This window comes from Heptranchias perlo, chromosome 22 (assembly GCF_035084215.1).
Source record: "Heptranchias perlo isolate sHepPer1 chromosome 22, sHepPer1.hap1, whole genome shotgun sequence".
Taxonomy (NCBI): domain Eukaryota; kingdom Metazoa; phylum Chordata; class Chondrichthyes; order Hexanchiformes; family Hexanchidae; genus Heptranchias; species Heptranchias perlo.
In genome coordinates, this window is record NC_090346.1 from 31,450,295 (window position 1) to 31,477,905 (window position 27,611).

Genomic DNA, 27,611 nt, shown 5'->3' on the forward strand with positions numbered 1-27,611 from the left:
ACTTTTTGTTGAATACAAAATTAATCCAGTTCATACAAAAAGGTACTTTATGGATTACAAAAATGTATTAAAATGTTTTGAATTACATACTAACAAGGCTTTACGGTCTAATGAACCTCAAGGTTGTCAAGTGCCTAATTACACTATAATTAACTTGTAGGTTTTCTAAAACGAAAAAGGTGAGGCCCTCTAAATACGCTCACGATAACAAGCAACTACAGGTGCACATACAAAAATAATTTCTGTAATCAGTGTCTACCTCTCTTATAATGAAGCTTTGGTGAATATTCAGAGACCAGGCACAACATTATTTAATTCACCATCTGCTCACTGATGGTTGCATACATTCTCTCAAACACATTTCTCTGCAATACTTTGCTGTTCCTTCAAATTTCTATTGCCGATTTTCTACTTGACAGAGCATAAAGGCAGCATTCAAAAGGGAGAACACACATACAATAAACTAAGGAGCAACTACAATTACAGCTGATCATAAAGCAGCAAAATATCAAATTTCACATATTTCCACAGAGCTGCAACTATTTTTTTTAGTCCCTCTCCTCACCCCTCCTGAAAGTGTTGATTCTTTAGTGAGATGTGTTTCCATGGATTTGGTGACTCGCGAGTACCCCACTCACTCAAGCGGCTATTAATCATATGAACCTGGTAGTCTAGGTGGAAAATAGGAGTTTCATTTTTTGTAATCGAGGGTATAAAAGATTGGGTTTTTGACATCCAAAATTGGAATTGGAAATCAGAGGAAGGTTTTATTTGAAAAGTTAATAAGTTTAGACTGACAATCTACAAAAGTTCAAGACTCTGAAATCAGAGAGACACAGAAATCAGGAGTCAGTCATAAGCATTTACAACAGCACACGCAAGGTTGAATATACTAGGACAAGACAACGATCAAAAACAGAGGAGGAATACTACGATTACAGACTAAGATTAAACACACATCTCCCCAGAAGTGAAGGAAGACAGTTTTGCTTAACTCTACTACATCTGACTTGGAAGGATAAGGTATGAAATCAAGGAATAATACTGTTGAAGCCAGCAACATGCTGAAATAGATTTTAAACATACCTGGATATACTTTTTCAAAAAGGTGGTAACCCACCCGCTATAAGCAATTTAACTGTAAAGTAACCTTGCTGCCTTTACATTCATTTAGGACACTAATCATAACTTTATTCTGTATTAAGTAGAGTCCAGCTGATACTAAGTTATGGTGAAACATTTAAACAGTGTATGTTAACCATTTACACCATCAATTAATTATACTTAATTCCTTTGTGTACGTCTCAATCTTATGATGCTATTAATTGTATTACAGATGTGTTAATAAAGGAATGTTAATTCATTTTTCTGTTCTGATCTTTGGCAAGGAGGTTAACTCATTCACTCAATAATTCAGGGGTTAGTCGGGTTTATGTAACAGTTCAGATGAGAGCCAAAACTTTAGGCATCTAATGACCCTTAGATGTGCTGGTAAATCTTCAGCCAGTTCTCTGATATGGAACTGAGGTAGGGGGATTTGACTGATAACCTTTGATTAATAGACTTTACATGGTTTACAGACTTACCAGACCACAAAGTTATTACAGCCACTTGCAATCAATAGGAGACTACATCCAATCAGCTTGGGCTGAATTCAAACTCAACTGGTAAAAAGAAAGTTTGCTAACAACTGCATTCAAAGAGCATGAAGGAGACTGGTGCAAGTCCATACAATCAATCCACTTCCAATCCTGATCAAGCAAATATGCTAGTTTGTACAGTGATTTCAACAAAAGAAAAAGCTGTTCACAATAATCTATCAAAAAATTTAAGAAGCAATTAGATGGTGCAATGGGGAACAGATCTTTCTGGATGGTTGAACTAAGATGGACCAAATGACCTTCCTTATCTATAATTATCTTGTGGTGCATGGAAAGGGCATGCTGATGTAATATGGAATGCTAAAGTTAAGGTTTAGGTACAAAATAGAGGAGCCCTACCGTGAATTTGATTTATTTAGATCTCATTGGCCCAGAATTTGTTGGAGCAGGGCATCTCGCAGCGTGCCCTGTTAGACCTTATCCCTCACCCTTCAGCTTGAAAAATTATTGCCCTGTAAGTTGCTGGCAGTGCGAGCTGATAACAGCAGTGAGGACAATGGGGCATCTGGGACCTTAGTGAACGATAGACTGTTGGTCCTATCTCCTTAAGCAATGAGATTTAAGGATTGAGAAAGAAACAGAGGAACGATGGAGAAGGAGGGTAAATTAAAAGTTAAGTCAGGTACAGAAAGAGAAATTGAGAGGGAAAGAAAGACTGGATTGAGAGAAAAAAAGAGAAAGAGAAAAGGAAACGCAAGAAAAAAAATCAAAATATTTAAAACTTTTTAAAAAATGAAATTTACTACTTGTAGGAATGAGACTCCAGTTTAAATTGTTCCCTTTCTGAGCTGGAGAGGTTGATTAGCATTGCAGGAACATAAATCTGGTCATTAAAAAGGTACTAATACAAGTTTAATTGGCAATTAATGAGCAAATGCAGCAACTTCATGAAATGCACAGAGGTTGAGCTTCCGTTTTTGCAAGGCTAACGGTGCAGCATCGCAAACTGTCCAGCAACTTGTGGCGATTTGCAATTCACGGGGTACCTCTTCCACTCCACAAGTTGCTGAACGATTTACACATTAACAACAGTGAGTGCCATTAAATTCGCTGTCAATTTGGCAGCAAATTCTGGGCTATTATCCCCTCTTCCCATTGTCCCAGCCAGAGTCTTGCTTTCTTCAGTTAAGAGGACGTGCAAAGTCACCAATTCCAAGCCATATTATGCTAATGACAACACAATTTATATCTATTGCTCCTGCTCTCCTCCCCCAGTCAAATTTCCATTTACTACAAGGCATCTTACCTAGTGGTCTGACCAACAACTCAAAAAACTGAACACAAGTGTGAGCAGTAACAGCCTGCATTTACTGAAGGCTGATCGAGGAAGTGGTGCCAGAAGACTGGAGGGTTGTAAACGTTACACACCCTGTTCAAAAAAGTGGAGATGTACACAATTGGCCGAATGCCCTCCTTCTGTGCCATAACTTCCTATGATTCTAAACTATAGGCCAGCCAGTCTAACGTCGGTGGTGGGGAAACTTCTACAGACCATAATCTCGGGCAGAATTAATTGTCACTTGGATAAACATGGATTAATAAATGAGAGCTAACACGGATTTGTTAAAGGCAAATAATGTCTGACAAATTTGATTGAGTTCTTTGATGAAATAACGGAGAAGGTTGATGAAGACAGTGCAGTTGATGTGTATGTGGACTTTCAAAAGGCATTTGATAATGTGCCACATAATAGACTTGTTAGTTAAATTGAAGCCCATGGGATTAAAAGGGGCAGTTGTTGCATGAATACGAAATTGGCTAAGACAGAAAGCAGAGAGTAGTGGTGAACAGTTATTTATTAGACTGGAGGCAAGTATACAGTGGTACCGCCCCAGGGTATTAGGACTACTGCTCTTTTTCATATATATGTAGCAACAGTCCTCAGGAGGACACAAACAGACTGGCGAAATGAGCAGACACATGGCAGATGAAATTTAATGCACAGAAGTGTGAAGGGATGCATTTTGGAAGGAAGAATGAGGAGAGGTAATATAAACTAAATGGTACGATTTTAAAGGGGATGCGAGAGTAGGACCTGGGGGTTCACATACATAAAACTTTGAAGGTGGCAAGACAAGTTGATAAAGCCATTAAAAAAGCATACAGGATCCTTGAATTTATAAATAGAGGCATGGAGTACAAGAGCAATGAAGTTATGCTGAAACTTTATAAATCATTGGTTAGGCCTCAGATGGAGTATTGTCTGCAATTCTGGGCACCACACTTTAGGAAGGATATTAAGACCTTGGAGGTGGTACAGAGGAGATTTACTAGAATGGTACCAGGGATGAGGGACTTCAGTTATGTGGAGAGACTAGAGAGGCTGGGATTGTTCTCCTTACAGCAGAGAACATTAAGGAGAGATTTAATAATGGTGTTCAAAATTATGAAGGGATTTGATATAGGGAGAAACGGTTTCCACTGGCAGGAGGGTCAATAACCAGAGGAAACAGATGTAAGATAATTGGCAAAACAGCTTGGGGGGGGGGGGGGGGGGGGAGAAAGAGAGATGAGGAGACCTTTTTTTTAAAAAAACACTGAGTTATGATCTGAAATGCACTGCCTGAATGGGTGGTGGAAGCAAATTTAATAGTAACTTTAAAAAGGGAATTGGATATATACTTGAAAAGGAAAACTTTGCAGGGCTATGGGGAAGAGCAGGGATGTGGGACTAATTGGATAGCTCTTTCAGAGTATTATGAAAACTCCAAATCAAATCTGAGAATTCTACATGAAAGTTTATAAAACTTTAAAAAGGTAATTTGTGCTGCTCTACATTAAAGTATTCAATTCCTGGGAGTCTCTAGCTTTACAAAGGGATATTATCAAGAGCCTGCAAAAACCTTTATTTCCTACAGTAAACAATTTTTTTTTAAATCAAAAAAACTTATGCAAAATGTCACTGTAGTTTGCACTTGGAAAAAAGTATGAACAACTAGTCTTCATATTGTAAAAATTGCTTTGTAGCCAACCATCCTATAACACTAACGTCAGAGCTTGAGAGATATTTAATATCACAAAAAAAAACAAATCTATTCAGTTGGACAGACCTAATCCCTACTTTATGGAATGAATTTAGAGCACCACAGTGCAACAAAAGAATTGAGCAATGAACAACAGCATTAACTTCCTGCATCAGCTTTTTCACACCAAGCTGTAAATTAGCTGACATTTGGAGTACTCTTCATGTTGCACAGAAAGTATAAAAATGACTGACATTTTAACCTTAACAACTGATCGATCTAATTTAAAATCTCTGAACTTTTGATCAGTGAAAGGTAGAGGGAAAAATACAACCATCTAAATCAGATTCATACAATTTATTTTAAAAATTCAACAAACTTTCTCAAAGAGAAGTTTAATGCTGGTCATTCCAACCACAGTATTTTTCTCTAAATTAACTACAAAACCTATCCCTAATTGCATATGGAACTTGGTCTTAAACCAAGAATGTACTGTACTGGTGACTGAACTGATGTATAAAAGACCATATAATACATACATTTAAGCTATGGACTTCCATTCTGCCATTCTTAGTGGAGAGCTATAGAAAGTGCTTCATGCTAGTTATAATAGTGGCAATTTTACACTATGTTAAAAATCGAACCACAGATACTGCTACTGTACAACTACATGGAATTCACATATACCGCTGTATTTTCACAGATGCAACACTAATTCTTAAGAAATGGTAAGGATCTGGAAACCACTTACAAAAATCTCGGTACTAAGCTGCTCCTGTTTCAATTCTTAATTTACAACTTAAGATTTGGCTGGAAAGCATATGCAACTGTAGGTGATATAACATTTGGAATATTGACAGGTTCTCATATTTTAAAATGTATTATTTATTTATGAAAAGACAGTGTCAGTGATGGGAGCAGTAGTATCTCACTTTCGAGCCTGTGATAGTGAGCTGCCCAAGGCTTACAGATAGATCAAAGGCAAAGCCTGAACATCCCAGGAGCTGGTGCCATTCTCAAATAAATGATGCCATTTTTACTTCCTATTATATTATCAGATGTCAACACTGCAAAGTTCAAAAAGTAAAACTCAAACTTTTAAAAATGACAGCATAAAGATGGATGTTGAATAAATGGGAAATTATAAAATTATAGACTAGCAAACAAAGTGAAAGAATGTGCTCTTTGCATTGTCTGATCTGTGATATTTTCAGAAAATACAGGATACCCCTAAAATGTGAGACCTGAACCAGAGAGCTCTCTTCTTTTAAGTTCTCCAACCTGATTTATAAAAGATTTGCAATGACATAAGGAGGCAGAATGTACAATCCCAAAAAACAAATTGTAGGGAGTAAGAGATTGCTGGAGGAAGTCTCATAATGGGGCACTCTAACAGACAGCTAAGTATGCACAGACTAATTCTGTTTTAAGCATATCCTCTTAACTTCAGTGAAAACAAATGCAATTTAATATCAAGATTGAAATATACAGTAAGCTCATCAAATGCCATCAACTCAACTATAACTTAATACTGCACCAAGCACCCAGACTCTTTGTGCCTCGAATGGCTCAGCTGAGAACAAGAACTTACCATGTGGAGAAAGACCGACATGAAAGCATATTCTCCTACTTGGTCACACACCAACATGTTAAGCACCAGACCATTTTAAATTAAATTTGAATGTAAACAATTGTTAAATAGCTATTCGGTTCAGAGGGACACAGGCCTGGAATGAAGGCTGGAACACATTTATGTGCTTGCAGGTTCATATAAGTAGGTTTACGTAGCCTTTTCTCACTCCTACCTCCTTGTCTGTTAGTTTTGACTGTGCCAATGGGTCTGGCCACATAATATTGTCCAAACCAAACATAATTAAGTCATGCATTTAGGTACAAAAATATAGTCTGGTTTGCCTACTTTAATATTAGCTTGCTTAGAAACTCAAATTCTATTCCTTTAGCAGTGACAATTATACTAATAAAGATCTGTAAAAATTTTAGATTAACACAACTATTTCCCCACAGAATAGTTGGGAATTATATCGCTATATACAGAAACTTAAAACCTTATTAAAATGATCCAAGGCAATTTCTATTAATAAATATAACAGAATACGTTATACTGGAATTAACCGTAACATGCTCATCACTGCATTCATTCTAATTTGTTTCCTGACTGATGACATAAATTATATATAGAACATGATACCTGGAAAAGAAAGTTTACAATGGAGCTTGTTGCTTCTTGTTCTACTTTGATTTCTTAGAGCCATCATCCAAGAAATACAAATAATCTCATTGTATATAGTCTAGCAAAACATAGTGCACTATGCAAGTGGAAAATCTGTTTTCCAACACTATTATCATTTGTCTTTAAATCATACAGCTCAAATATATTAACTGCATACAAAACCATTCCAAAAAGGTGCTCATTTTAAAAGGACAACTGAATAGGCCCTTATACACTGTGGATAAAATTGCCAGTCAGTACGTCCCAGAATAGAATGTGAGAGATACCTACTTCCCCCCCTTCTCCCCAATCTCAGTTTTGCTTCTCACATCAGCGCTCATGCATAAAGTCTGCGCTATCTTAATTAACTTATTGTATGCATGCTGATTTTTTTTAAAAATTCATTCACAGGGTGCGGATGTCACTGGCAAGGCCAGCATTTATTGCCCATCCCTAACTGCCCTCGAGAAGATGGTGGTGAGCCGCCTTCTTGAACCGCTGCGGTCCGTGTGGTGAAGGTTCTCCCGCAGTGCTGTTAGGTAGGGAGTTCCAGGATCTTGACCCAGCGACGATGAAGGAATGGCGATATATTTCCAAGTCGGGATGGTGCGTGACTTGGAGGGGAACGTGCAGGAGGTGTTGTTCCCTTGTGCCTGCTTATTCTTTTAGGTGGTAGAGGTCACGGGTTTGGGATGTGCTGTCGAAGAAGCCTTGGCGAGTTGCTGCAGTGCATCCTGTGGATGGTACACACTGCAGCCATGGTGCACCGGTGGAGAAGGGAGTGAATGTTTAGGGTGGTGGATAGGGTGCTAATAAAGCGGGCTGCTTTGTCCTGGATGGTGTCAAGCTTGTGGAGTGTTGTTGGAGCTGCACTCATCCAGGCAAGTGGAGAGTATTCAATCACACTCCTGACTTATGCCTTGTAGATGGTGGAAAGGCTTTGGGCAGTCAGGATATGAACATTTTAATGCACATTATAACAAATTAACAGTTTTAAATAATGGACAACATTAACCCATTGTCCTATTACTGTGATCAAAGTAAAATATAAATAAAAGTACACTGGGAAGCAGTTTTACATTCATGGGAAGATGCATATGCAATATAGTCCATACTTAAATGTGCATAATGAATACACAGTAAATAAATTTCATTAAATTAATTAATTTAGTTGCTTCCCAGCTGATACATGAATGTAATTAATAGAGACAGGTGACAATTGTGATCTCTCATCTATATAGATGGAACCTGATAAAGTGTTCCTCCATTGCAAATATTGATGTGGTGCTAAAATGGAGGCTTGCCAGCTTCCTGAATTCGCATGTTAAAAACTTTAATTCTAGTATAAGAAAAAGCCATAGAAATAATTTAATGTCTTCCCCACAGGCATATCCTAAGCACTCAGAATATTGTACAGTCTTTTTGCTCAGGAATCACCCATAACATGTGATGAAAGAGCAATGTCAGGGCTCAGCTGATTCTGGTGCTAATTCACTCTGCAATTCCTACACTGCCATGCAAACAAAGAAACAGGTTATAAATATAAATACCTTAATAGCGTAAACCTGAGGATCCCCTTCCATTGCTAAATCCTTACTTTTCCACCATAAATCAAATTTCTCATTTGTGTGACTTCAAGCAAGTCCATTTAAATTAGTTCAAAAACTGCAGCAATGAAATCACATGGTTAGAACTATACTGCTATATACGAGCTCTTGAGCACATGCAAATGCCCAGAAAAATTGAACACTCTGCTGTATCAACACGAGTCCCCTTACATTCATTAACAGTTCCTAATTATTTCATCTCACCTTGTGAAAGGCACTGGTTTGCGAGAGCAATCTGTCCTGAGTGCAAGTAGAGATTAAGACGTGCAAAGATACTGGTCAGAGATGGAATGGTAATGAAGCAATATGCAGCACAAGCCTGTGTGAGTCAGTGAAAGAAAAAATATTATTCTTACAACAAATAATATGCAGCTCAGTCGTGTCAGAACTAATTTTGATATGGAATAACTAATGATTAATATAGTGAACCTTCATAACACTTCCATAAATCTCAGACATTTCAATTCTTCAGCTGAGCACTAATCTATTTTGCTCTCATGCACAAATGTCAGAATATAATAACCAATTAAATTTTCCACTATGTTCTTATTTAATGAGTTACCAAACAGATTATAATTAATTAGTGAGCATTATTGACACTTATCAGCAGATTACCAGCAGATCCTTGGAAGATCCAGACTCGCTGACAATTTTTTGTTTCTAGCTTCACACACTGATGCATTACATTCAAATATTACAAGTAATATTAATACATTAATTTTATTTTGTAAAGGGTTAAACACTATTTCTGATCATCTTTTTAACTTTTATTTTACATGTTTTAACTTAACTTTGCTTTCTGTTTTTTTCTTACCAGTTTCCTCTACCTCCTAATGTTTATTTTGGAGATAAGAAAAAAAAAACCTTAAAACAAAATTAGCCTTTGATTGAGTGAAAGAGCATGTTTTTTTGCCAATCAAAACTCAGACATGACGAGATCGACATTGGATTCAATTTTTTTGTCAAAATTGAAGCATTACTGCATCAGTTAATGAACTTCTAGATCGAGTAGTGATGGCAAGACTTTAAGAAATAGTTGGATGCTGCTTGGAGCTGGGAACACTATAGATTTTTTCCCAGAATGGATGAGCTAAATAGTCGTCTTCATCTGTAGCTATCTTGCTCTCAGCATTGGAAGCATGTGTGGACAAAGACAGGGTAACTCATGCATGACACACTGGGGTGGCTCTGGTGTAGCACCTCAGGTCTATGACAGCTCATAACGTCACGTAAATCTTGTTGGTGCTCGATAACACATGGGATCCTGCCATGTCTGGAATATGAAGTAGTTCACTCGATTGTTAAAAAGACGGTTGTTAAATACTGTGAAAGTACTAACATTTCATCACTCTGATAACGAAATGTTAAACAATTACTCAGGAACTAATGACGCAACTAGCCATGATATACTTCTGACTTTATACTACACTGATAAATACTTAGTTAATTTAATTTAGTCAATCTATTGTTCAAATTACAATACCTCTTATTTTCATGCATCACTCTGGGGAATTTTTAGGTTTGAAAGCAAATTTTCTTTAAACAGTAATACGCACATTAGCAATAGGACAAAAGCAGATGCAACACTACAAAACCATACCTTTGGACAAAGCCATTACAATTCAAAATCTTTAAAAGAAGAAACACATGCACTAAACTAAAAAGCAACTTACTCTCAATGTAACCAAATTCAACTTCCTCCCCCTTATCTGGAGCACACCCCCTAAAGTTGCCATTTTTATACAACCTCAAAGTCATCCAGTGTCTGGTATTATGATAGACAAGATAGCAGGATTATTAATTTACGACTGCATCATGCTTAGTTGGAGAACCCCAGCAAGGAATCAACACCTTCAGAAAAGGGTGAGTAAAAATTGGCAGAGAACTAACTAAATATATAAGTGAATAGCTGTGTTTGTGATTTGTACATCTCATAAATGGAGTTATACAGGTTAATAAACCAGCCTGCACTACTTGTGTTTCAAAGCAGAGTTAAGCTGTCAACATTCCTGCAAGCAGTAATTAAGTTTAACACTAACCCTTACAAACGCCGCTGTCTTTCTGGAATGATTGCCTTTCATGACTTTCTTGGTTTCCATCGCAAGCAGATTTACACTCTTTACAGAAAGAAACAACACAAGCATTACATGTCCACAACCATCTTTATATTTTCCTAATCATCTCCTAGTGGTTTTGAATCTACTAAAATCAAAATATAGTTTTACTAAATTGAATACATTATGAAATATCGAGTTAGGGTCCTTGGATTCAAATTTAACATTTGTATTTTTAAACCAAATTTATCATATTTTGATTCAAATTCAAGTAACATCATGCAGTCTGGAGTGTGCAGTTTTCATTTTTTTTTTATTCGTTCACGGGATGTGGGCGTCGCTGGCGAGGCCAGCATTTATTGCCCATCCCTAATTGCCCTCGAGAAGGTGGTATTAGGCTGCTATTTGTAATTACCAAACAATTCTATAGCATTTGGAGACACAGGTTTTCCTCAAAAGGGAAGAATTGTGATATTGTGCATTGTACGTAAAGTGACAAATTGCCCTCAACAACAAAATATATTGACCAACAGCGCCCCCTCCTGAAATAACTTTACACTCTGAAATCTGCAATTACAGCACTTGAGCTTGAAACTAAAATAGTAACAAATATTGTGCTATACCAATAATTGATATTGGTAAATGCACTTTTGAGCACAAGTTTAGGGATTTTATGGAAATCATTTAGGCTCAGCTGGATTATAAATTTTGTTGACTTATCTCAATGAGGCCCTGTTTACTCACATGGATCAATTGGATAAGAACAGGCTCCAAGTTGCAGAATGTTGATCTGGCTTCGACATAGAAACTTAGCTGCTGCTCAAAGTCACGACCAAATGAAACCTGTTCACACAAAATAAGGGAAAAAAAACAAGGAAAGCATAGTCAGAGTCAAATGAACAGTGGAAGTAAAACAAACTTTAGACAAACACAAATCATTTCTTACAAAATAAACCCATTACAACTCAACTATTCAAAAATAATTGAAATCAGATGCAGCAGTGCTTTGGAGCTTCAATTTACTACAGCAGAGTGGTACGATGTGCGGCATTTAGTGCTGAGTGGAGACTAAATATTCCACTCAGAGGGGAAGGAGGATCAGAGGATCATCCATCCTAGCTGATTTTGTGTACCTCCGAGCAACCACTCAGCAGCAATGACAGAAGCATAGTTCGACAGCTTGTCCTATTAGATAATTGTACAGTACTGTAGGTCATAAAGAAAAAGGGAGAAAGATAAGAAATTGACCAGAAAACTAAAAAAATTAAACCCAAAAATGTGCGCTTTGACTTCTGTTATCAGTGAAACATACACAGAATGCACTGTAACGTCTACCCTTAATTCAAAATTGCTTGGTTTGAATTATCTGAATTTAAATTTTTTTTAGCACTTAACTCCCACTTTGCTGTGTTACTTATATTACTAAATTTAGACTACTGGATAATTCCATTTTTTAAATGTAAAAGGTCTTTGAATCAGGAGTAGGCTGCACCGCTTAAAATGTTGTGCATCCCATACTGTTTTGAAATCATTGCATTTAGTTGAAATTTTATAAAGACTAGCAGATCTCCTGTGATGCTGCTCACAGTGAAGTTATTCTTTAGCAAGGGGGTGCACATCAACACTGAAAGAATTTTGTTTTTGCTTTAAAGTTACACCATGAAAGGCAGGTCATGCTTTACCTCGTACTTGATGATTTACATTAAAAAAAATCAAATTACCGTAACTGCTTCTAGTAATGGCTTCACCAAGTGTATTTAGCTGCAGTAATTTCCATTGATAGAGGAATATAGGGGGAGATAGAGTTCACAAACTGCAAATCATAGCATATACTGAATGGTCAGTTTGGGCTTTTAATCAAAAGTTTTTAAAAAGTTGTACACACAGAACTGTCGGCTGCTAGCTTGCGTCCCTTCAGCGGGGAACTTTTACGTACGCGTGGCTCACCTCTAACTGAAAACAGTTACAGCATTTCAAACACGCAAATTGCTATTGCATAGGTAAATCTAATCATTTTCTTGATAAACGTTTTGTCTATTATGCTACAAACATTTCCTCCTGTAGTAAATGCTTAGCTTAGTGGATAAATGAAGATGATGTGGCTAAAAGTATTTTCAAAAGTTATTTGCAGCCATTTATCTCCCTCCCTCTTCCTTTAGTTCTATTAGTTACAGGTGGAATCAAAGTTCCTACCACCTATGGTTCCCCTCTGCAAATCCTTCCCCCAACCTTCAGTTTCCCCTCTTCCCCTGCTCGTGGGTGACCTCCGGGTTCTCAGAACTTCTCACACAACAGCTAACGGCGTGAAACCACAAGCAAAGATACTCAACTACAGAGAACCCAACTTTTATAAAAAGGTAAATGCAGTAACATTTGCAGATGTCACATGATCAGACATCCAGGAATACCACCAAAGTCAGCAACCCTACCCAGCAGTTAACAGCCTCAGTCACTCCTGACCCCCAGCCCCCGAAAGAGGTTTTGCCTTGGGAGTGGGGGGGGGGGGGGGGGAGTTACATTTTTAACAGGGCTTGGATAATTATTATGGGCAAGTTGATTTTATTTGTAAATTTCTCTCCATTCTTGAAATGAATGGCGAGTTCATTTGCAGGGCAGTTTGCAAATGAGCCTGTGGGTTTATTTGATTGACAGGGCAAGTAACAGTAGGTTATTGGTTTGGTGGGGGGGGGGGGGGAAAGAGAAGAGAAAGTGTGGGAACACACATTTTAAGATTGCACAGCCTAAGATTGCTTTGCATCTGTAAGAAGAGATGATTGTAGGTCACGTGTAAATCATCTTAATTGTAGGAAGGATTGTTCAAAAAGTTTGAACCTTTCTACGTTTACACCAAGAACTGTTCAATTGTTTCTGGTTTGTTTAAACTTACTTGTCTGTGGTCTGCTGCAGCTCTTGAGAAAGTGGAATTCAGGGCTGGGTGTCAATCACAATTAAGAATAACCCAATTGGATGTGGTAGAATAAATTTGCCTTGGTTAGAATAAATCTGCTGTGATTAAGAATGACACCGACAAATTACAAGGAAGAGTTACACAAAGGTGTCGTAGGAAATTTGTGATGGTGCATGTTACTTGCAAGACCGTACATATATAGATAAAGCTGTTCATCTCTTTATTGGAGTTCAAATGATAAGTCTATTCTCAAAAATATCCCTTTTCAAAAGTTACTTTATATACTGGATTTGGCAGTAATGAAGGGATTTATTTTTATTTTCATAGATTCAGTTTTATAACAAAACCAAGTACTCACCATTCTAATAAATCCACTTATTAAAACGGCCAAGTTCCTTTTTTCATCTTCCAACGTTAAAGCACTTCAACAATAAAAAAAATGAACACAGCACCAAAACAGGTATAATAAAAAAAACACAGCTCCCCAAACTATCACCACTGATTCATTGTCTATTAAAAAGGGCGTACCAAGCAAATTCAATAGAATCAAAAATGCTTTTCAAATATTCTTTTGAACTAAAATGCTTATTAGAACAAAACGAGCAATTCCCAGTAACAACTGGTTATATAAATTGGGAAGCAGAGACGCAATTACTAATTAGCACATTAATTAAGAAAATAAATATTTGCAATATTTTACTTCAAACATTAAAAGCAAATTACTACTATGGATCCTGCCTGAAAGAGATGCTCATAAGTGTCTACCATATCAAGCTATTCTGAGTGAGTGATATTTATAATCTTTGTTGGGACCTTATATTGCAGGTTTTTGATGGAGGTTAATTGCTGCTGATCAGCATTGAGGACTACCAGCATGTGGCTCTGCTGGAAATGCTGCAGAACTGCATCTCAGCAGCCCAATTCAGTACCGACTTGGACTGCCACGTATGGGTCCACTTCCGAATTTTAATTGATCATAAAATCCAATGTATAGGTTTCACCCGCAACTTTTTAAGAAGAAATACAGCATGCTGCAAAAAATAATTGTATCAAACCATAACTTTGTACCACCCTGGTTCAGCAGGTCATGAATACCAGAGTAAAGGCTTAGCCCATCAAAAAGTTGTAAGATAAATAAGTATCCACACTAAATATTTGATTTTGCTTATGAATAGAGACATTGAAAATCTCATGGTAACCAATTTTGTATGGGAAAAACGGTGGTTTCTCTCCTCTTAAGGAATCGATGAATTGAAATATAAAAATTAATTTTTGGTTGTTTTTGCAAATTGATTTTAAGTAGATCTTGAGAAGATATGCTATAATCGAAAAAAGGAAAAAATCTGCAAATGCTGGAAATCTAAAACCAAATCAGAAATTGCTGGAAACACAAAGCAGGCCAGTCAGTATCTGTAGCGAGAAAACAGGTTAACTTGTTAATCTTTCTTTGCACTCTACAGATGCTGACTGACCTAATATGTCATACCATGTTGCACGGAACAGTTTTGTACCTACTTCAAAAATAGTGTTTGAAACTCAAAAGTATTATAAATAAGGAGAATGCACCTTTATACACAATCAAACAAAGTCAGTCAAAAGATCTCGTAAATTGCAGTTCAGCTACTACATACTTTTTCTGGATGGAAAAAGGAGGTGGTGGTGAGGGAAGGAGATTGCCTTCTTGAGGGGGTCATCCCATGGCTGGGAAACTTTATTTTGATTAGGGGGGGATGGGGGGGGAGGGGCTATCTTGAGTTCTCATCATTGTTCCTAAAAGTTCCTTTTCAATTACTGCTATAAAGAATTGCATCTTACTTGACAGAGTCGTGCATAGTCTTGCAAATATGCATCAGAGCATTAAGTATGACAGGGTCACGTGTTAGTTCTTGTTGTTGCCTGGAATATAATAAAATAAGGTGAACAAAAATTTGTACTTGACATGTAGCAATAAAGGGGTAATTAGTTGGTCTGGCCTACTTCCAAAAAAAGTGGGTATCGAGAAACAGTAATTTCCACAAGGCATGCTCTCTTATTGAGCATCTGTAAGCTGATTATTACATTTTGTATTCTTTGATAGGTACATAATACTTATTCTGGAAAACACCATTATTTAATAAGGGATGTTTTATTAATGACTGAAAGCTGTGTAATTTTTTTTGATGCGATTATATGTTCATATTAAGAACATAACATAAGAAACAGGAGCAGGAGTAGGCCAATCGGCCCCTCGAGCCTGCTCCGCCATTCAATAAGATCATGGCTGAACTGATCCTAACCTCAAATCTAAATTCATGTCCAATTTCCTGCCCGCTCCCCGTAACCCCTAATTCCCTTTACTTCTAGGAAACTGTCTATTTCTGTTTTAAATTTATTTAATGATGTAGCTTCCACAGCTTCCTGGGGCAGCAAATTCCACAGACCTACTACCCTCTGAGTGAAGAAGTTTCTCCTCATCTCAGTTTTGAAAGAGCAGCCCCTTATTCTAAGATTACGCGCCTTAGTTCTAGTTTCACCCATCCTTGGGAACATCCTTACCGCATCCACCCGATCAAGCCCCTTCACAATCTTATGTTTCAATAAGATCGCCTCTCATTCTTCTGAACTCCAATGAGTAGAGTCCCAATCTACTCAACCTCTCCTCATATGTCCGCCCCCTCATCCCCGGGATTAACCGAGTGAACCTTCTTTGTACTGCCTCGAGAGCAAGTATGTCTTTTCTTAAATATGGACACCAAAACTGTATGCAGTATTCCAGGTGCGGTCTCACCAATACCTTATATAACTGCAGCAATACCTCCCTGTTTTTATATTCTATCCCCCTAGCAATAAAAGCCAACATTCCGTTTCTTGATCACCTGCTGCACCTGCATACCAACTTTTTGATTTTCTTGCACTAGGACCCCCAGATCCCTTTGTACTGCAGTACTTTCTAGTTTCTCGCCATTAAGGTAATAACTTGCTCTCTGATTTTTCCTGCCAAAGTGCATAACCTCACATTTTCCAATATTGTATTGCATCTACCAAATCTCCACCCACTCACCCAGCCTGTCTATATCCCCCTGCAGGTTTTTTATGTCCTCCTCACTCTCTACTTTCCCTCCCATCTTTGTATCATCTGCAAACTTTGATATGTTACACTCGGTCCCCTCCTCCAAATCGTTAATATAGATTGTAAAGATTTGGGGACCCAGCACCGACCCCTGCGGAACACCACTGGCTACTGGTTGCCAGTCCGAGAATGAACCATTTATCCCAACTCTCTGCTTCCTGTTAGATAACCAATTCTCCACCCATGCCAGAATATTACCCCCAATCCAGTGATTCTTTATCTTGAGCAATAATCTTTTATGTGGCACCTTGTCGAATGCCTTCTGGAAGTCTAAATACACTATGTCCACTGGTTCCCCTTTATCCACCCTGTACGTTATGTCCTCAAAGAACTCAAGCAAATTTGTCAGACATGACTTCCCCTTCGTAAAGCCATGCTGACTTTGTCCTATTAAATTATGTTTATCCAAATGTTCCGCTACAGTCTCCTTAATAATAGACTCCAAAATTTTACCCACCACAGATGTTAAGCTAACTAGTCTATAATTTCCAGCCTTCTGCCTACTACCCTTTTTAAATAAGGGTGTTACATTAGCAGTTTTCCAATCTGCCGGGACCTTTGCCGAGTCCAGAGAATTTTGGAAAATTATTACCAAAGCATCCACAATCCCGACTGCCACTTCCCTCAAGACCCTAGGATGTAAGCCATCAGGTCCAGGGGATTTATCCGCCTTGAGTCCCATTAATTTACTGAGTACCAATTCCTTAGTGATTTTAATCGTATTTAGCTCCTCCCCCCCAGAGCCCCCTGTTTGTCCAGTGTTGGGATATTCTTAGTGTCCTCTACCGTAAAGACTGAAACAAAATATTTGTTCAGCATTTTTGCCATCTCCATGTTTCCCACCATTAATTTCCTGGTCTCATCCTCTAAGGGACCTACGTTTGCCTTAGCCACCCTTTTTCTTTTTATATAACTGTAGAAACTCTTGCTTTCTGTTTTTATATTTTTTGCTAATTTATTTTCATAATCTATCTTCCCTTTCTTAATCAATCCTTTAGTTACTTTTTGCTATCTTTTGAAGACTTCCCAATCTTCTATCCTCCCACTAAGTTTGGCTACCTTATATGTCCTTGTTTTTAGTCGGATACTATCCTTAATTTCTTTACTTAGCCACGGATGGCTGTCATTTCTTTTACACCCTTTTTTCCTCAGTGGAATATTTTTTTTTGAAAGTTGTAAAATAACTCCTTAAATGACCACCACTGTTCATGTACCATCTTACCCTTTAATCTATTTTCCCAGTCCTCTTTAATCAATTCCGCTCTCATACCATCATAGTCTCCTTTATTCAAGCTCAGTACGCTTGTTTGAGAACCAACCTTCTCACCCTCTAATTGGATATGGAATGCAACCATGTTATGGTCACTCTTTCCAAGGGGATCCTTAACTAGGACATTAATTAATTAATCCTGGCTCATTACACAGGACCAGGTCCAAGGTTGCTTTCCCCCTTGTAGGATCAGTTACATACTGCTCAAGAAATCCATCCCTAATACACTCAATAAACTCTTCCTCAAGGCTGCCCTGCCCAATTTGATTTGTCCAGTTAATATGATAGTTAACATCCCCCATAATTATAGCTGTTCCCTTATTACATGCCCCGACTATTTCCTGATTAATACTTCTTCCAGCAGAGTATTGCCCTCAAGTGAGACACAGTCCAATAAAAAATGCATTTAAAATTTATACAATATACCTTGTTACAAAGCTTGCAAACCGATTATAATAATTTTTTTTAAAAAGCGGCATTCACTGAAACCAAGGGCTAAATTATCTAAAATTCACAAGTGGCAGTACATTGGATTTGAGGAACTGGAATATCATTGTAGTCCCATACAGGAAATAATAAAATTACATGTCAGTTTGTTGTGAAGGGTTTCTTCAAGAGCAAGGTAAAAGTGGTATTCTGGTTACCCACTGAGTATTCCATTCATTTCTGTGTTAAATGTGGCAGTCTGATCACTCCATGGGGAGTTTGAGATCTCATCAGGGCTTAAAGGGTTAAATTATGAGGGCTGGTCTCATAAATTTGGTTTGTATTACCTTGAGTTTAGAAAGCTGAGGGGTGATCTAACCAAGATCTTTTAAATGATAATGGGATTTGATAGGGTAGATACAGAGAAGCTATTTCCTCTTGTGAGGAAATAAAGAATAAAAATTACTGACTCCCTCGAGAAGCCATAAAGGTGTGAGCAGTAAAAGGATTTGTGCAATAGGAAGTGGTTTTAAGGTTGTATTGAGGTATATTGTTGACGGGAGTAGATTTCTACTGTACATCTTGTCCAAGCTGTACTAAACATTAGGCAATGATACTTGGTGCCAAAAAAGTGGCAGGAAAATATCTTGTTCTTTAGTACTCACCTCACAAACTTCACTCCTAAGTATATATGTAGAATGTCATGGCCTTAAAGAGGAGCACAGTTTTATTTTTGTCACAAATCTAATAAAAACTCCTAGATTCCCAAATGAATAGTTAAAAACTAGACATTTTGATTAAAAAATTCCAAACAGACTAGCTTCGGAAAGTAGACCCAATTATTCTTCTTGCTCCAAAGCTACTTTTTTTTTTTAAAAATGGGGTTAAAAGGCCACGCAAGTACTATAATGGACATCATTCATACTTGATCTAGACCTAAAATAGTCGTTCTTTGGGTTTAATATTACAAAAGATTACAATAAAACACATTCAGATGACAAACACATTTTAACAGTTCTAATACAGTAACGAGTTTGTCCTTACCTAATAAAAACATCCATAATGGATTTGCAGACCTCTACTCTGACACTTTCTTTTTGGAACATATCCAGAAAAGGTAGGAACTTCTCCTGAGAATGGAGTACAAGAAAAAACAAATTCAAGTGGCTTTTGCAGTCTGTAAGGTCTCCATAGTACTGGATTTTAAGTGCCATTTTTAGGTCTTCATTGAAAAATACATAGTCCTTTTGTGGATGGGAAAAATTAGCGACTTTCAAAAGAAACAATCCTATCAACTTAAGTACATGATTTTTTTTGGTTTTAATTTTACTGAACATTTTGTAGGGGTGAATGTGGGAGATTAAAGTTAAAATAAGCTGGGTGTAAAGTAATTACTCTAGTTCATCAGACCAAAATATTATGATCAAAGTAACAAGTCCAGAAAGCTTCGAACATACACCCTTTAGCTGCAGGTACAGAGTAGATCTGTGTATTGACAGCAGACGATGTTGACTAAGCCTAGCCGGGAGAGATGCTGGTTACTACGATCAAAAGCAAAATACTGCGGATGTTGGAAATCTGAAATAAAAACAGAAAATGCTGGAAATACTTCGCAGGTCAGGCAGCATCTGTGGAGAAAGAAGCAGAGTTAACGTTTCAGGTCCAAGACCTTTTGTCAGAACTGGAAGAGGTAAAAGATTTAACAGTTTTTAAGCAAGTACAGAGCCAGGGAAAGGTTGGGCGGGGGAGGGGGGGGGGGGAAGAAAAAGGAGGGAAGGGGAGGCAAGGAAAGAATAAAAAAGAGAAGGTCTGAGAGAGTGGAGGGCAGGAGTGATTAAATGACAAAAGGGATGATGGTGCAAGGCAAAGAGGGTGGTAATGGGGCAAGTAAAGAAACACAGGAACAGGGGTTGGCCATTTAGCCCCTTAAGCCTGTTCCACCATGCGATAAGATCATGGCTATTCTGTGACCTAACTCCATATACCCACTTTAACCAAAGGTATTAAGAGATTATGGGGCTAAAAACAAAAATCTAGCAATCTCATTTAAAATTAACATGAGCTAGCACCAACTGCCATTTGCGAAGAGTTCCAAACTTCTACCAACCTGTGTGTAGAAGTGTTTCCTAACCGCACTCCTGAAAGTCCTGGCTCCAATTTTTAGGCTATGTCCCCTAGTCCTCGACTCCCCAAACAGCAGAAATAGTTTCTCTCTATCTACCCTATCAGTTCCCCTTAATATCCTAATAGGTACAGTTCAGGAGGCGGTCATTCGGCCCATCGTGCCTGCTCTTTGACGGAGCTATCCAATTAGGCCCATGCTCCTGCAAATTTTTTCCCTTCAAGTATTTATCCAATTCCCTTTTGAAAGTTACAATTGACTCTGCTTCCACCACCCTTTCAGGCAGTGCACTCCAGACTATTACAAACTCGCTGAGTAAAAAAAAAAGTTTCCTCATGTCGCCTCTGGCTCTTTTGCCGATCACCTTAAATCTGTATCCTCGGGTTACCAACCCATCTGCCAATGGAAACAGTAAATAAGGAGAAACGGTCAAAACCATTCATGATTTTGAACACCTCAATCAAATTTCCCCATAACCTTCTCTGTTCTAAGGAGAATAATCCCAGCTTCTCCAGTCTCTCCACATAACTGAAGTTGTGTAACCAAAAACTGCGATCAAATCACCCCTTAATCTTCTAAATTCCAGGGAATACAACCCTATTCAGCAAAGGTGTTCAGCAAAGCGATCACCCAATCTGCGTTTGGTCTCCCCAATGTCGAGGAGACCGCATTGTGAGCAGAGAATACAGTACACTAAATTTAAAGAACTAGTAACTCACTATTTCAACTATAAGGAATGTTTGGGGCCCTGGACGGTGGGAAGGAAGGAAATGAAAGGGCAGGTTTTGCATCTCCTGCGGTTGCACGGGAAGGTGCCGTGGGAAGTGGACCAGGTGTTGGAAGAGTGGACCAGGGTGTCGCTGAGGGAATGGTCCCTTCGGAATGCTGAAAAGGAAGGGAAGGGAAGAGGTGTTTGGTGGTGGCATTACACTGGAGGCGGCAGAAATGGCAGAGGATGATCTGTTGAATGTGGAAGCTGGTGAGGACAAGGGGGACCCTATCGTGATTCTGTGAGGGAGGGGAATGGGTGAGTGCAGAAGTGCAGGAAATGGGACAGACACGGTTGAGGGCCCTGTCACCCACAATGAGGTGCGGCATCGGTTGAGGAAAAAGGAAGACACAGCGGAAGCACTGGTGTGGAAGGTGGCATCGTAGGAACAGATGCGACGGAGAAACTGGGAGAATGGAAGAGAGTCCTTACAGGAAATGGGATGAGTGGAAGTGTAATCAAGGTAGTTGTGGGAGTCGGTGGGCTTATAGTAGATATTGGTTGACAGCATATACCCAGAAATGGAGATAGAGAAGTCGAGGAAGAGTATGAGATTGGCCCTAAGGCAGCAAGGGAGTTGTAGAAATTGGAAGCAAAGTTGATTAAATTTTCCCAGTTCGGGGAGAGAGCAGGAAGCAGCACCGATACAGTCATCAATGTATAGGAAAACGAGGTGAGGGAGGGGACCTGAGTAGGACAGGAACAAAGAATGTTCCACGTATCCCACAAAAAGGCAGGCATAGCAAGGACCCATAGTGACACCATGTTCAGTTATGATGTTGGCACTATGATATTCAGTTAGGAACAATATGAAAGATATTGTCCCTATTATAATCACCCACACATGGGAGATCATATGACTTATCATCACAAAATAAAATCCATGTTATTTATACAATTCAAGATGATAGGTGTTGCCCTGATGGCTTTGCAAATTTATCTAACAGGTTGCTCAGCTATAGAGATGAGGAAGGTCCCAGGTTCAATCCCGGCCTATTAGCTGATCTTAACCACGGTGGCCATCAAGGATGCTACTATTGGTCTCAAGACCATAGGGTCAGGAAATAAGGTTAATAAAAACAAATGAATAATCGGCCAGGGATCCCACACTTGATTGCTATCCAGAAACCTCACTTGGAATTATACGTCTCTGGATATTGTGTCAGTGCAGGTTTGGGCTCAGTTCCGACGATTCTTGTGCTCAAATACTCTGAAGGCTTTTGCATAAATGGGCATTTTGGCAAAGTAGTAGAGGGCGAGCAGCACCCAGAGAACCAGCAAAGAGTGAACATCTTCAGGAGAGGATGGGAAGGGGAGAAAATAGTTCACATTATATGTGAAGCAAAAACTGAACAGTCACAAATAGCAATCAAGAACTCTACATTTTTGCAGTACAGAAATATAAAGCAACAGGCCAGAATGCGAAAGCGAGGCCAAAACGAAAAGACAGTATGAGAGAAAAAGGATAGAAAGAGAGAAAGAAAGGAACGATAACATGATAGAATTCCTCATCAAGATGGAGAGTGTAGTAGTTGAATCCGAAACTAGGGTCCTGAATCTAAATTATGAAAATATGAGGCGAGAGTTGGCTAGGATAGATTGGGGAACTTTACTAAAAGGGATGACTGTGGATAGGCAATGGCTAATATTTAAAGAACGTGTGCCAGAATTTCAACGTATAAGATATGCGATTTGAGAACCTTTTCATTCATTCATCTGACGAAGGAGATAATCTCCGAAAGCTTGTGATTTTAAAATAAATTTGTTGGACTATAACCTGGTGTTGTAAGATTCCTTACATTTGTCCACCCCAGTCCATCACCGGCATCTCCACATCAGAATTTCAACAATTATTCATTCTTGTCTGGTGCAAAAATAAAACATGGAGAGGTGGCTCAATCGTGGCTTACAAAAGAAATTAGGAATAGTATTAGGTCCAAAGAGGAGACATATAAAATTGCTAGAAAAAGCAGCAAGCCTGAGGATTGGGAGCAGTTTAGAATTCAGCAAAGGAGAACAAAGAGATTGATTAAGAGGGGAAAAATAGAGTATGAGTAAACTAGCAAGGAACATAAAAACTGACTGTAAAAGCTTCTATAAATGTCAAGAGAAAAAGATTAGTGAAGACAAATGTAGGTCCCTTACAGTCAGAAATGGGTGAAATTATAATGGGGAACAAAGAAATGGCAGAACAATTAAACACATACTTTGGTTCTGTCTTCACAAAGGAGGACACAAATAACCTGCCAGAAATGTTAGGGAACCAAGGGTCTAGTGAGAGGGAGGAACTGAAGGAAATCAGTATTAGTAAAAAAAAAGTGCTAGGGAAATTAATGGGGCTAAAGGCTGACAAGTACCCAGGGCCTGATAATCTACATCCCAGAGTACTAAAGAAAGTGGCCTTGGAAATAGTGGATGCATTGGTGGTCATTTTCCAAAATTCTATAGATTCTGGAACAGTTCCTACGGATTGGAGGGTGGCAAATGTAACCCCACTATTTAAAAAAGGGAGAAAAAACAGGGAATTACAAACCAGTTAGCCTCACATCAGTAGTGGGGAAAATGCTAGAGTCTATTATAAAAGATGTGATAACAGAACACTTGGAAGGCATTAACGGGATTGGACAAAATCAGCATGGGTTTATGAAAGGGAAATCATGCTTAACAAATCTACTGGAGTTTTTTTTGAGGTGGTAACTAGTAGAATAGATAGGGGAGAACCAGTGGATGCGGTGTACTTGGATTTTCAGAAGGCTTTTGATAAGGTCCCACACAAGAGGTTAGTGTGCACATGGGATTGGGGGGAATATACTGGCATGGATTGAGAATTGGTTGACAGATAGGAAACAGAGAGTAGGGATAAATGGGTCTTTTTCCAGGTGGCAGGCAGTGAATAGTGGGGTACTGCAGGGATTAGTATTATGTCAATGATTTGGATGAGGGAACTGAATGTAACATTTCCAAGTCTGCAGACGACACAAAGCTGGGGTGGAATGTGAGCTGTGAGGAGGATGCAAAGACGCTCCAATGTGATTTAGACAAGTTGGGTGAGTGGGCAAGAACATGGCAGATGCAGTATAACATGGATAAATGTGAGGTTATCCACTTTGGTTGTAAAAACAGAAAGACAGATTATTTGAATGATGATAGATTGGGAAAAGGGGAGGTGCAACAAGACCTGGATGTCCTTGTATACCAGTCGCTGAAAGCGAGCAGTCAGGTGCAGCAAGCAGTTAGGAAGGCAAATGGAATGTTGGCGTTCATTGCAAGAGGATTTGAGTACAGGAACAGGGATGTCTTACTGCAGTTGTGCAGGGCCTTGGTGAGACCACATCTGGAGTATCGTGTGCAGTTTTGGTCTCCTTATCGGAGGAAGGATGTCCTTGCCATGGAGGGAGTGCAACGAAGGTTAACCAGACTGATTCCTGGGATAGCAGGACTGACGTTTGAGGAGAGATTGGGTCGACTAGGCCTATATTCACTAGAGTTTAGAAGAATGAGAGGTGATCTCATCGAAACATATAAAATTCTAACAGGACTAGACAGACTAAATGCAGGGAGGATGTTCCCGATGGATGGGGAAGCCATAACCAGGGGTCACAGTCTCAGGATACGGGGTATGCCATTTGGAACCGAGATGAGGAGAAATTTCTTCACTCAGAGGGTGGTGAACCTGTGGAATTCTCTACCACAGAAGGCAGTGGAGGCCAAGTCATTAAATATATTCAAGAAGTAGATAGATATATTTCTTAATGCTAAAGGGATCAAGGGATATGGGGAAAAAAGCAGGAACAGGGTACTGAGTGAGACGATCAGCCATGATCATTTTGAATGGCGGAGCAGGCCCGAAGGGCCGAATGGCCTACTCTTGCTCCTATTTTCTATGATTCTATGAATGACTCGCTTTTATACAGCGCCTTTCATAACCTCAGGAAAGCCCAAAGCGCTTTACAGCCAATGAAGTACTTTTGAAGTGTAGTCACAGTTGTAATGTAGGAAACGCAGCAGCCGAATTGCACACACCAAGCTCCCACAAACAGCAATGTGGTAATGACCAGATCATCTGTTTTTTTTAAAGCAAGGTTGGTTGAGGGATAAACATTGGCCAGGACACTGGAGAGAACACCCCTGCTCTTCTTCAAAATAGTGCCGTGGGATCTTTTACGTTCACCAGGGGGCAGACTCAGTTTAAAGTTTCATGTGAAAGATGGCACCTCCAGTCAGTGCAGCACTCTCAGTACTGCATTCTAGTGTTGGCCTGATTATGAGCTGAAGTTTTGAGTAGAACTTGAACCTACGACCTACTGACTCAGAGGCAAGAGTGCTAACAACTGAGCCACGGCTGACAAGGTGCTGAATAAATACCAGAACATGAAGGAAATTTGTAATCAGAACATTCCTCACATCAATGTTTCTCCTCAGGTATCAATCACTGAGCATTTTTAATTATAAACATCCGATAATTTGTTCAAACACTGCACCATCATTTAACCACAGTAAATAATCAACATAAGAATATTTTATATAAACAAAAAAGTCAGGATGGGATAAAGGTGGACGCAGTCCATTATTAAGCTGAGCTGATGTGTTCCCAAATCCACATAACATATTTTAATAGGGCACCCACAAATCATCCACCAATCTATATTTAACTGACCTAATAGCTCTTGTCTAGTGCCCCATTTTGAAGTTTTGTATCATGCAGGAAAGTAAAAAAGAGAGTAAAAGGCTATATTCACAATGTTACAATTCTTATATACACATACAATAAATGGAGTATGTAACATTATTTCCTGTGTATATACCATATTATGCTGCACAATGTACATCATATCCTTTGAAGAAGTCATTATACAACTCAGCTGCTGGCCTGAAAGTCTTCACTGCACTAATTGATGCAAGAGACTTCATGGGTAGTGGTAGAAATCATTTTTACTATGAACTATGCATTAAAAAGTTACAAAAGTAGCTGGGATATACGTTTGCTTTTCCAGATGCCCCATGTTGGAACTGTTTGGGTGAGAGGGGAGAAGAATGAGAAACATATCCCACACAGTTTTAATTAAATTGAAAGAAAAAACACACCACTACTGTAGTGTATATTCAGAAGGCAATATCACTTCATGGAGTAGTTAAGGGGCAATTGCCAGTTGCAAAAATACAGGGTTTCAGCACACCATAGCATAGTGTCACCATCAAAATGGGCATGTCATAATTCTGATCTCCTGCTCAGAACACACCTAGGCCAAGTGTGAAGGCCATAGTATCTCCCTACGGCGGAAAGGAAGTAAATGATTGAAGGTGTCCTGTCTGAGCAACCTCCCAATAACTGGCCAAAATTGCCATTGGCAGATGTCTAGAGCAAACTACATCCAGCTCAACCTCTTGACAGAAAGAAATATCCAGGTTTGACTGAAACATACATGGATTAGAAAGATATAATTAATTATTCAGCAGATTCTACTACCTATTGCACAACAGCAATTGAATGTTTTTCGAAATTAAACTTTTAAGAAAAGCAGCTCCAGAAGACATTGGTACATTATTTAAATAAATCTGGACTGCTGGACGTTTAAGATCATCGGGGAGCAGTGCCTGCACATAAAACCCAATTTCTACAAACGGTAAAATAGTCCAAAGCCCAAATATGCAGTTAGACCTAAAGTGTATGTACATGCATTCTAAAAGCTATTTTCTAACAATCCTCCAACAGTACTTCCAACTCCAGATTTACAGCATAAAAACTGAAACAGTGGCATAAGTGCAATAAAGCATGTCAATGTGCAGAAATGATAAATCATAAGAAGCCATTATTAAAGGGAGATTTTCCAATTTGTTTTAAAGTTCAATTTAATTTAGTTCAGGTTTGACAATGGTCAGACAAACACTCAAGATCGATCAACACAACTATAAATCTAGCACATTGTTAAATTGTTTCCCATCTTGCACTTACTGGCTAAGTTTTCAACTAAGTTGAGTTGCAGCACAGAAGAATAATATCAAGTGACTGTGTTCACACAAATAAAAAGGAACAAAGAATTTGTGTTTACAATAAGGCATTTATTTTTTAAAGTAATAATTCAAATTATTTGACGCTTCTTTAAATGGAGGACATTCCTTTTCTGCTGTCCTTATGATGCAATACAAACTTTTTCCCCCAAAAACTAAATTTCAATCTTATTATAGGGAAACTATAGGTCCAAGCATCTTCCAATTAACACACTTCATTAATATCTACCTCCTAGCACCAACTCAATCATTTCATCTACATAGTAAAAAAAAAGTTCCAGAAGTGGAGATTTTCCACTTACTGAGAGCAACTGCTGACTGCCAGAGTGTGTATTACATTGAGTTGGTTGTCACACTGCTTGCTGCTGACAGAAACTACACATACATTTAAGATCACCATGTTTTAAATCCACTTTCTCTTTCACTAAAGATACACATTAACAGTCAGAAAACCCAGCCAATTCGATTCACTCCACATGATAA

General features: G+C 38.6%; 1 protein-coding gene across 2 annotated transcripts in view; it reads right to left on the reverse strand.

Annotated features, from left to right (window-relative positions):
- vps35l (VPS35 endosomal protein sorting factor like) overlaps nt 1-27,611 on the reverse strand; it is a 113,161-nt gene that overhangs the window by 31,405 nt on the left and 54,145 nt on the right. For both annotated transcript variants that reach the window (XM_068003192.1, XM_068003191.1), the window contains exons 21-26: nt 19,273-19,358; nt 15,239-15,319; nt 13,782-13,845; nt 11,260-11,358; nt 10,501-10,578; nt 8,666-8,780 (exon numbers count right to left, since the gene is read on the reverse strand). In XM_068003192.1, the coding sequence (XP_067859293.1) occupies nt 8,666-8,780; nt 10,501-10,578; nt 11,260-11,358; nt 13,782-13,845; nt 15,239-15,319; nt 19,273-19,358 (523 nt within the window). The remainder of the gene's footprint in view (nt 1-8,665; nt 8,781-10,500; nt 10,579-11,259; nt 11,359-13,781; nt 13,846-15,238; nt 15,320-19,272; nt 19,359-27,611) is intronic.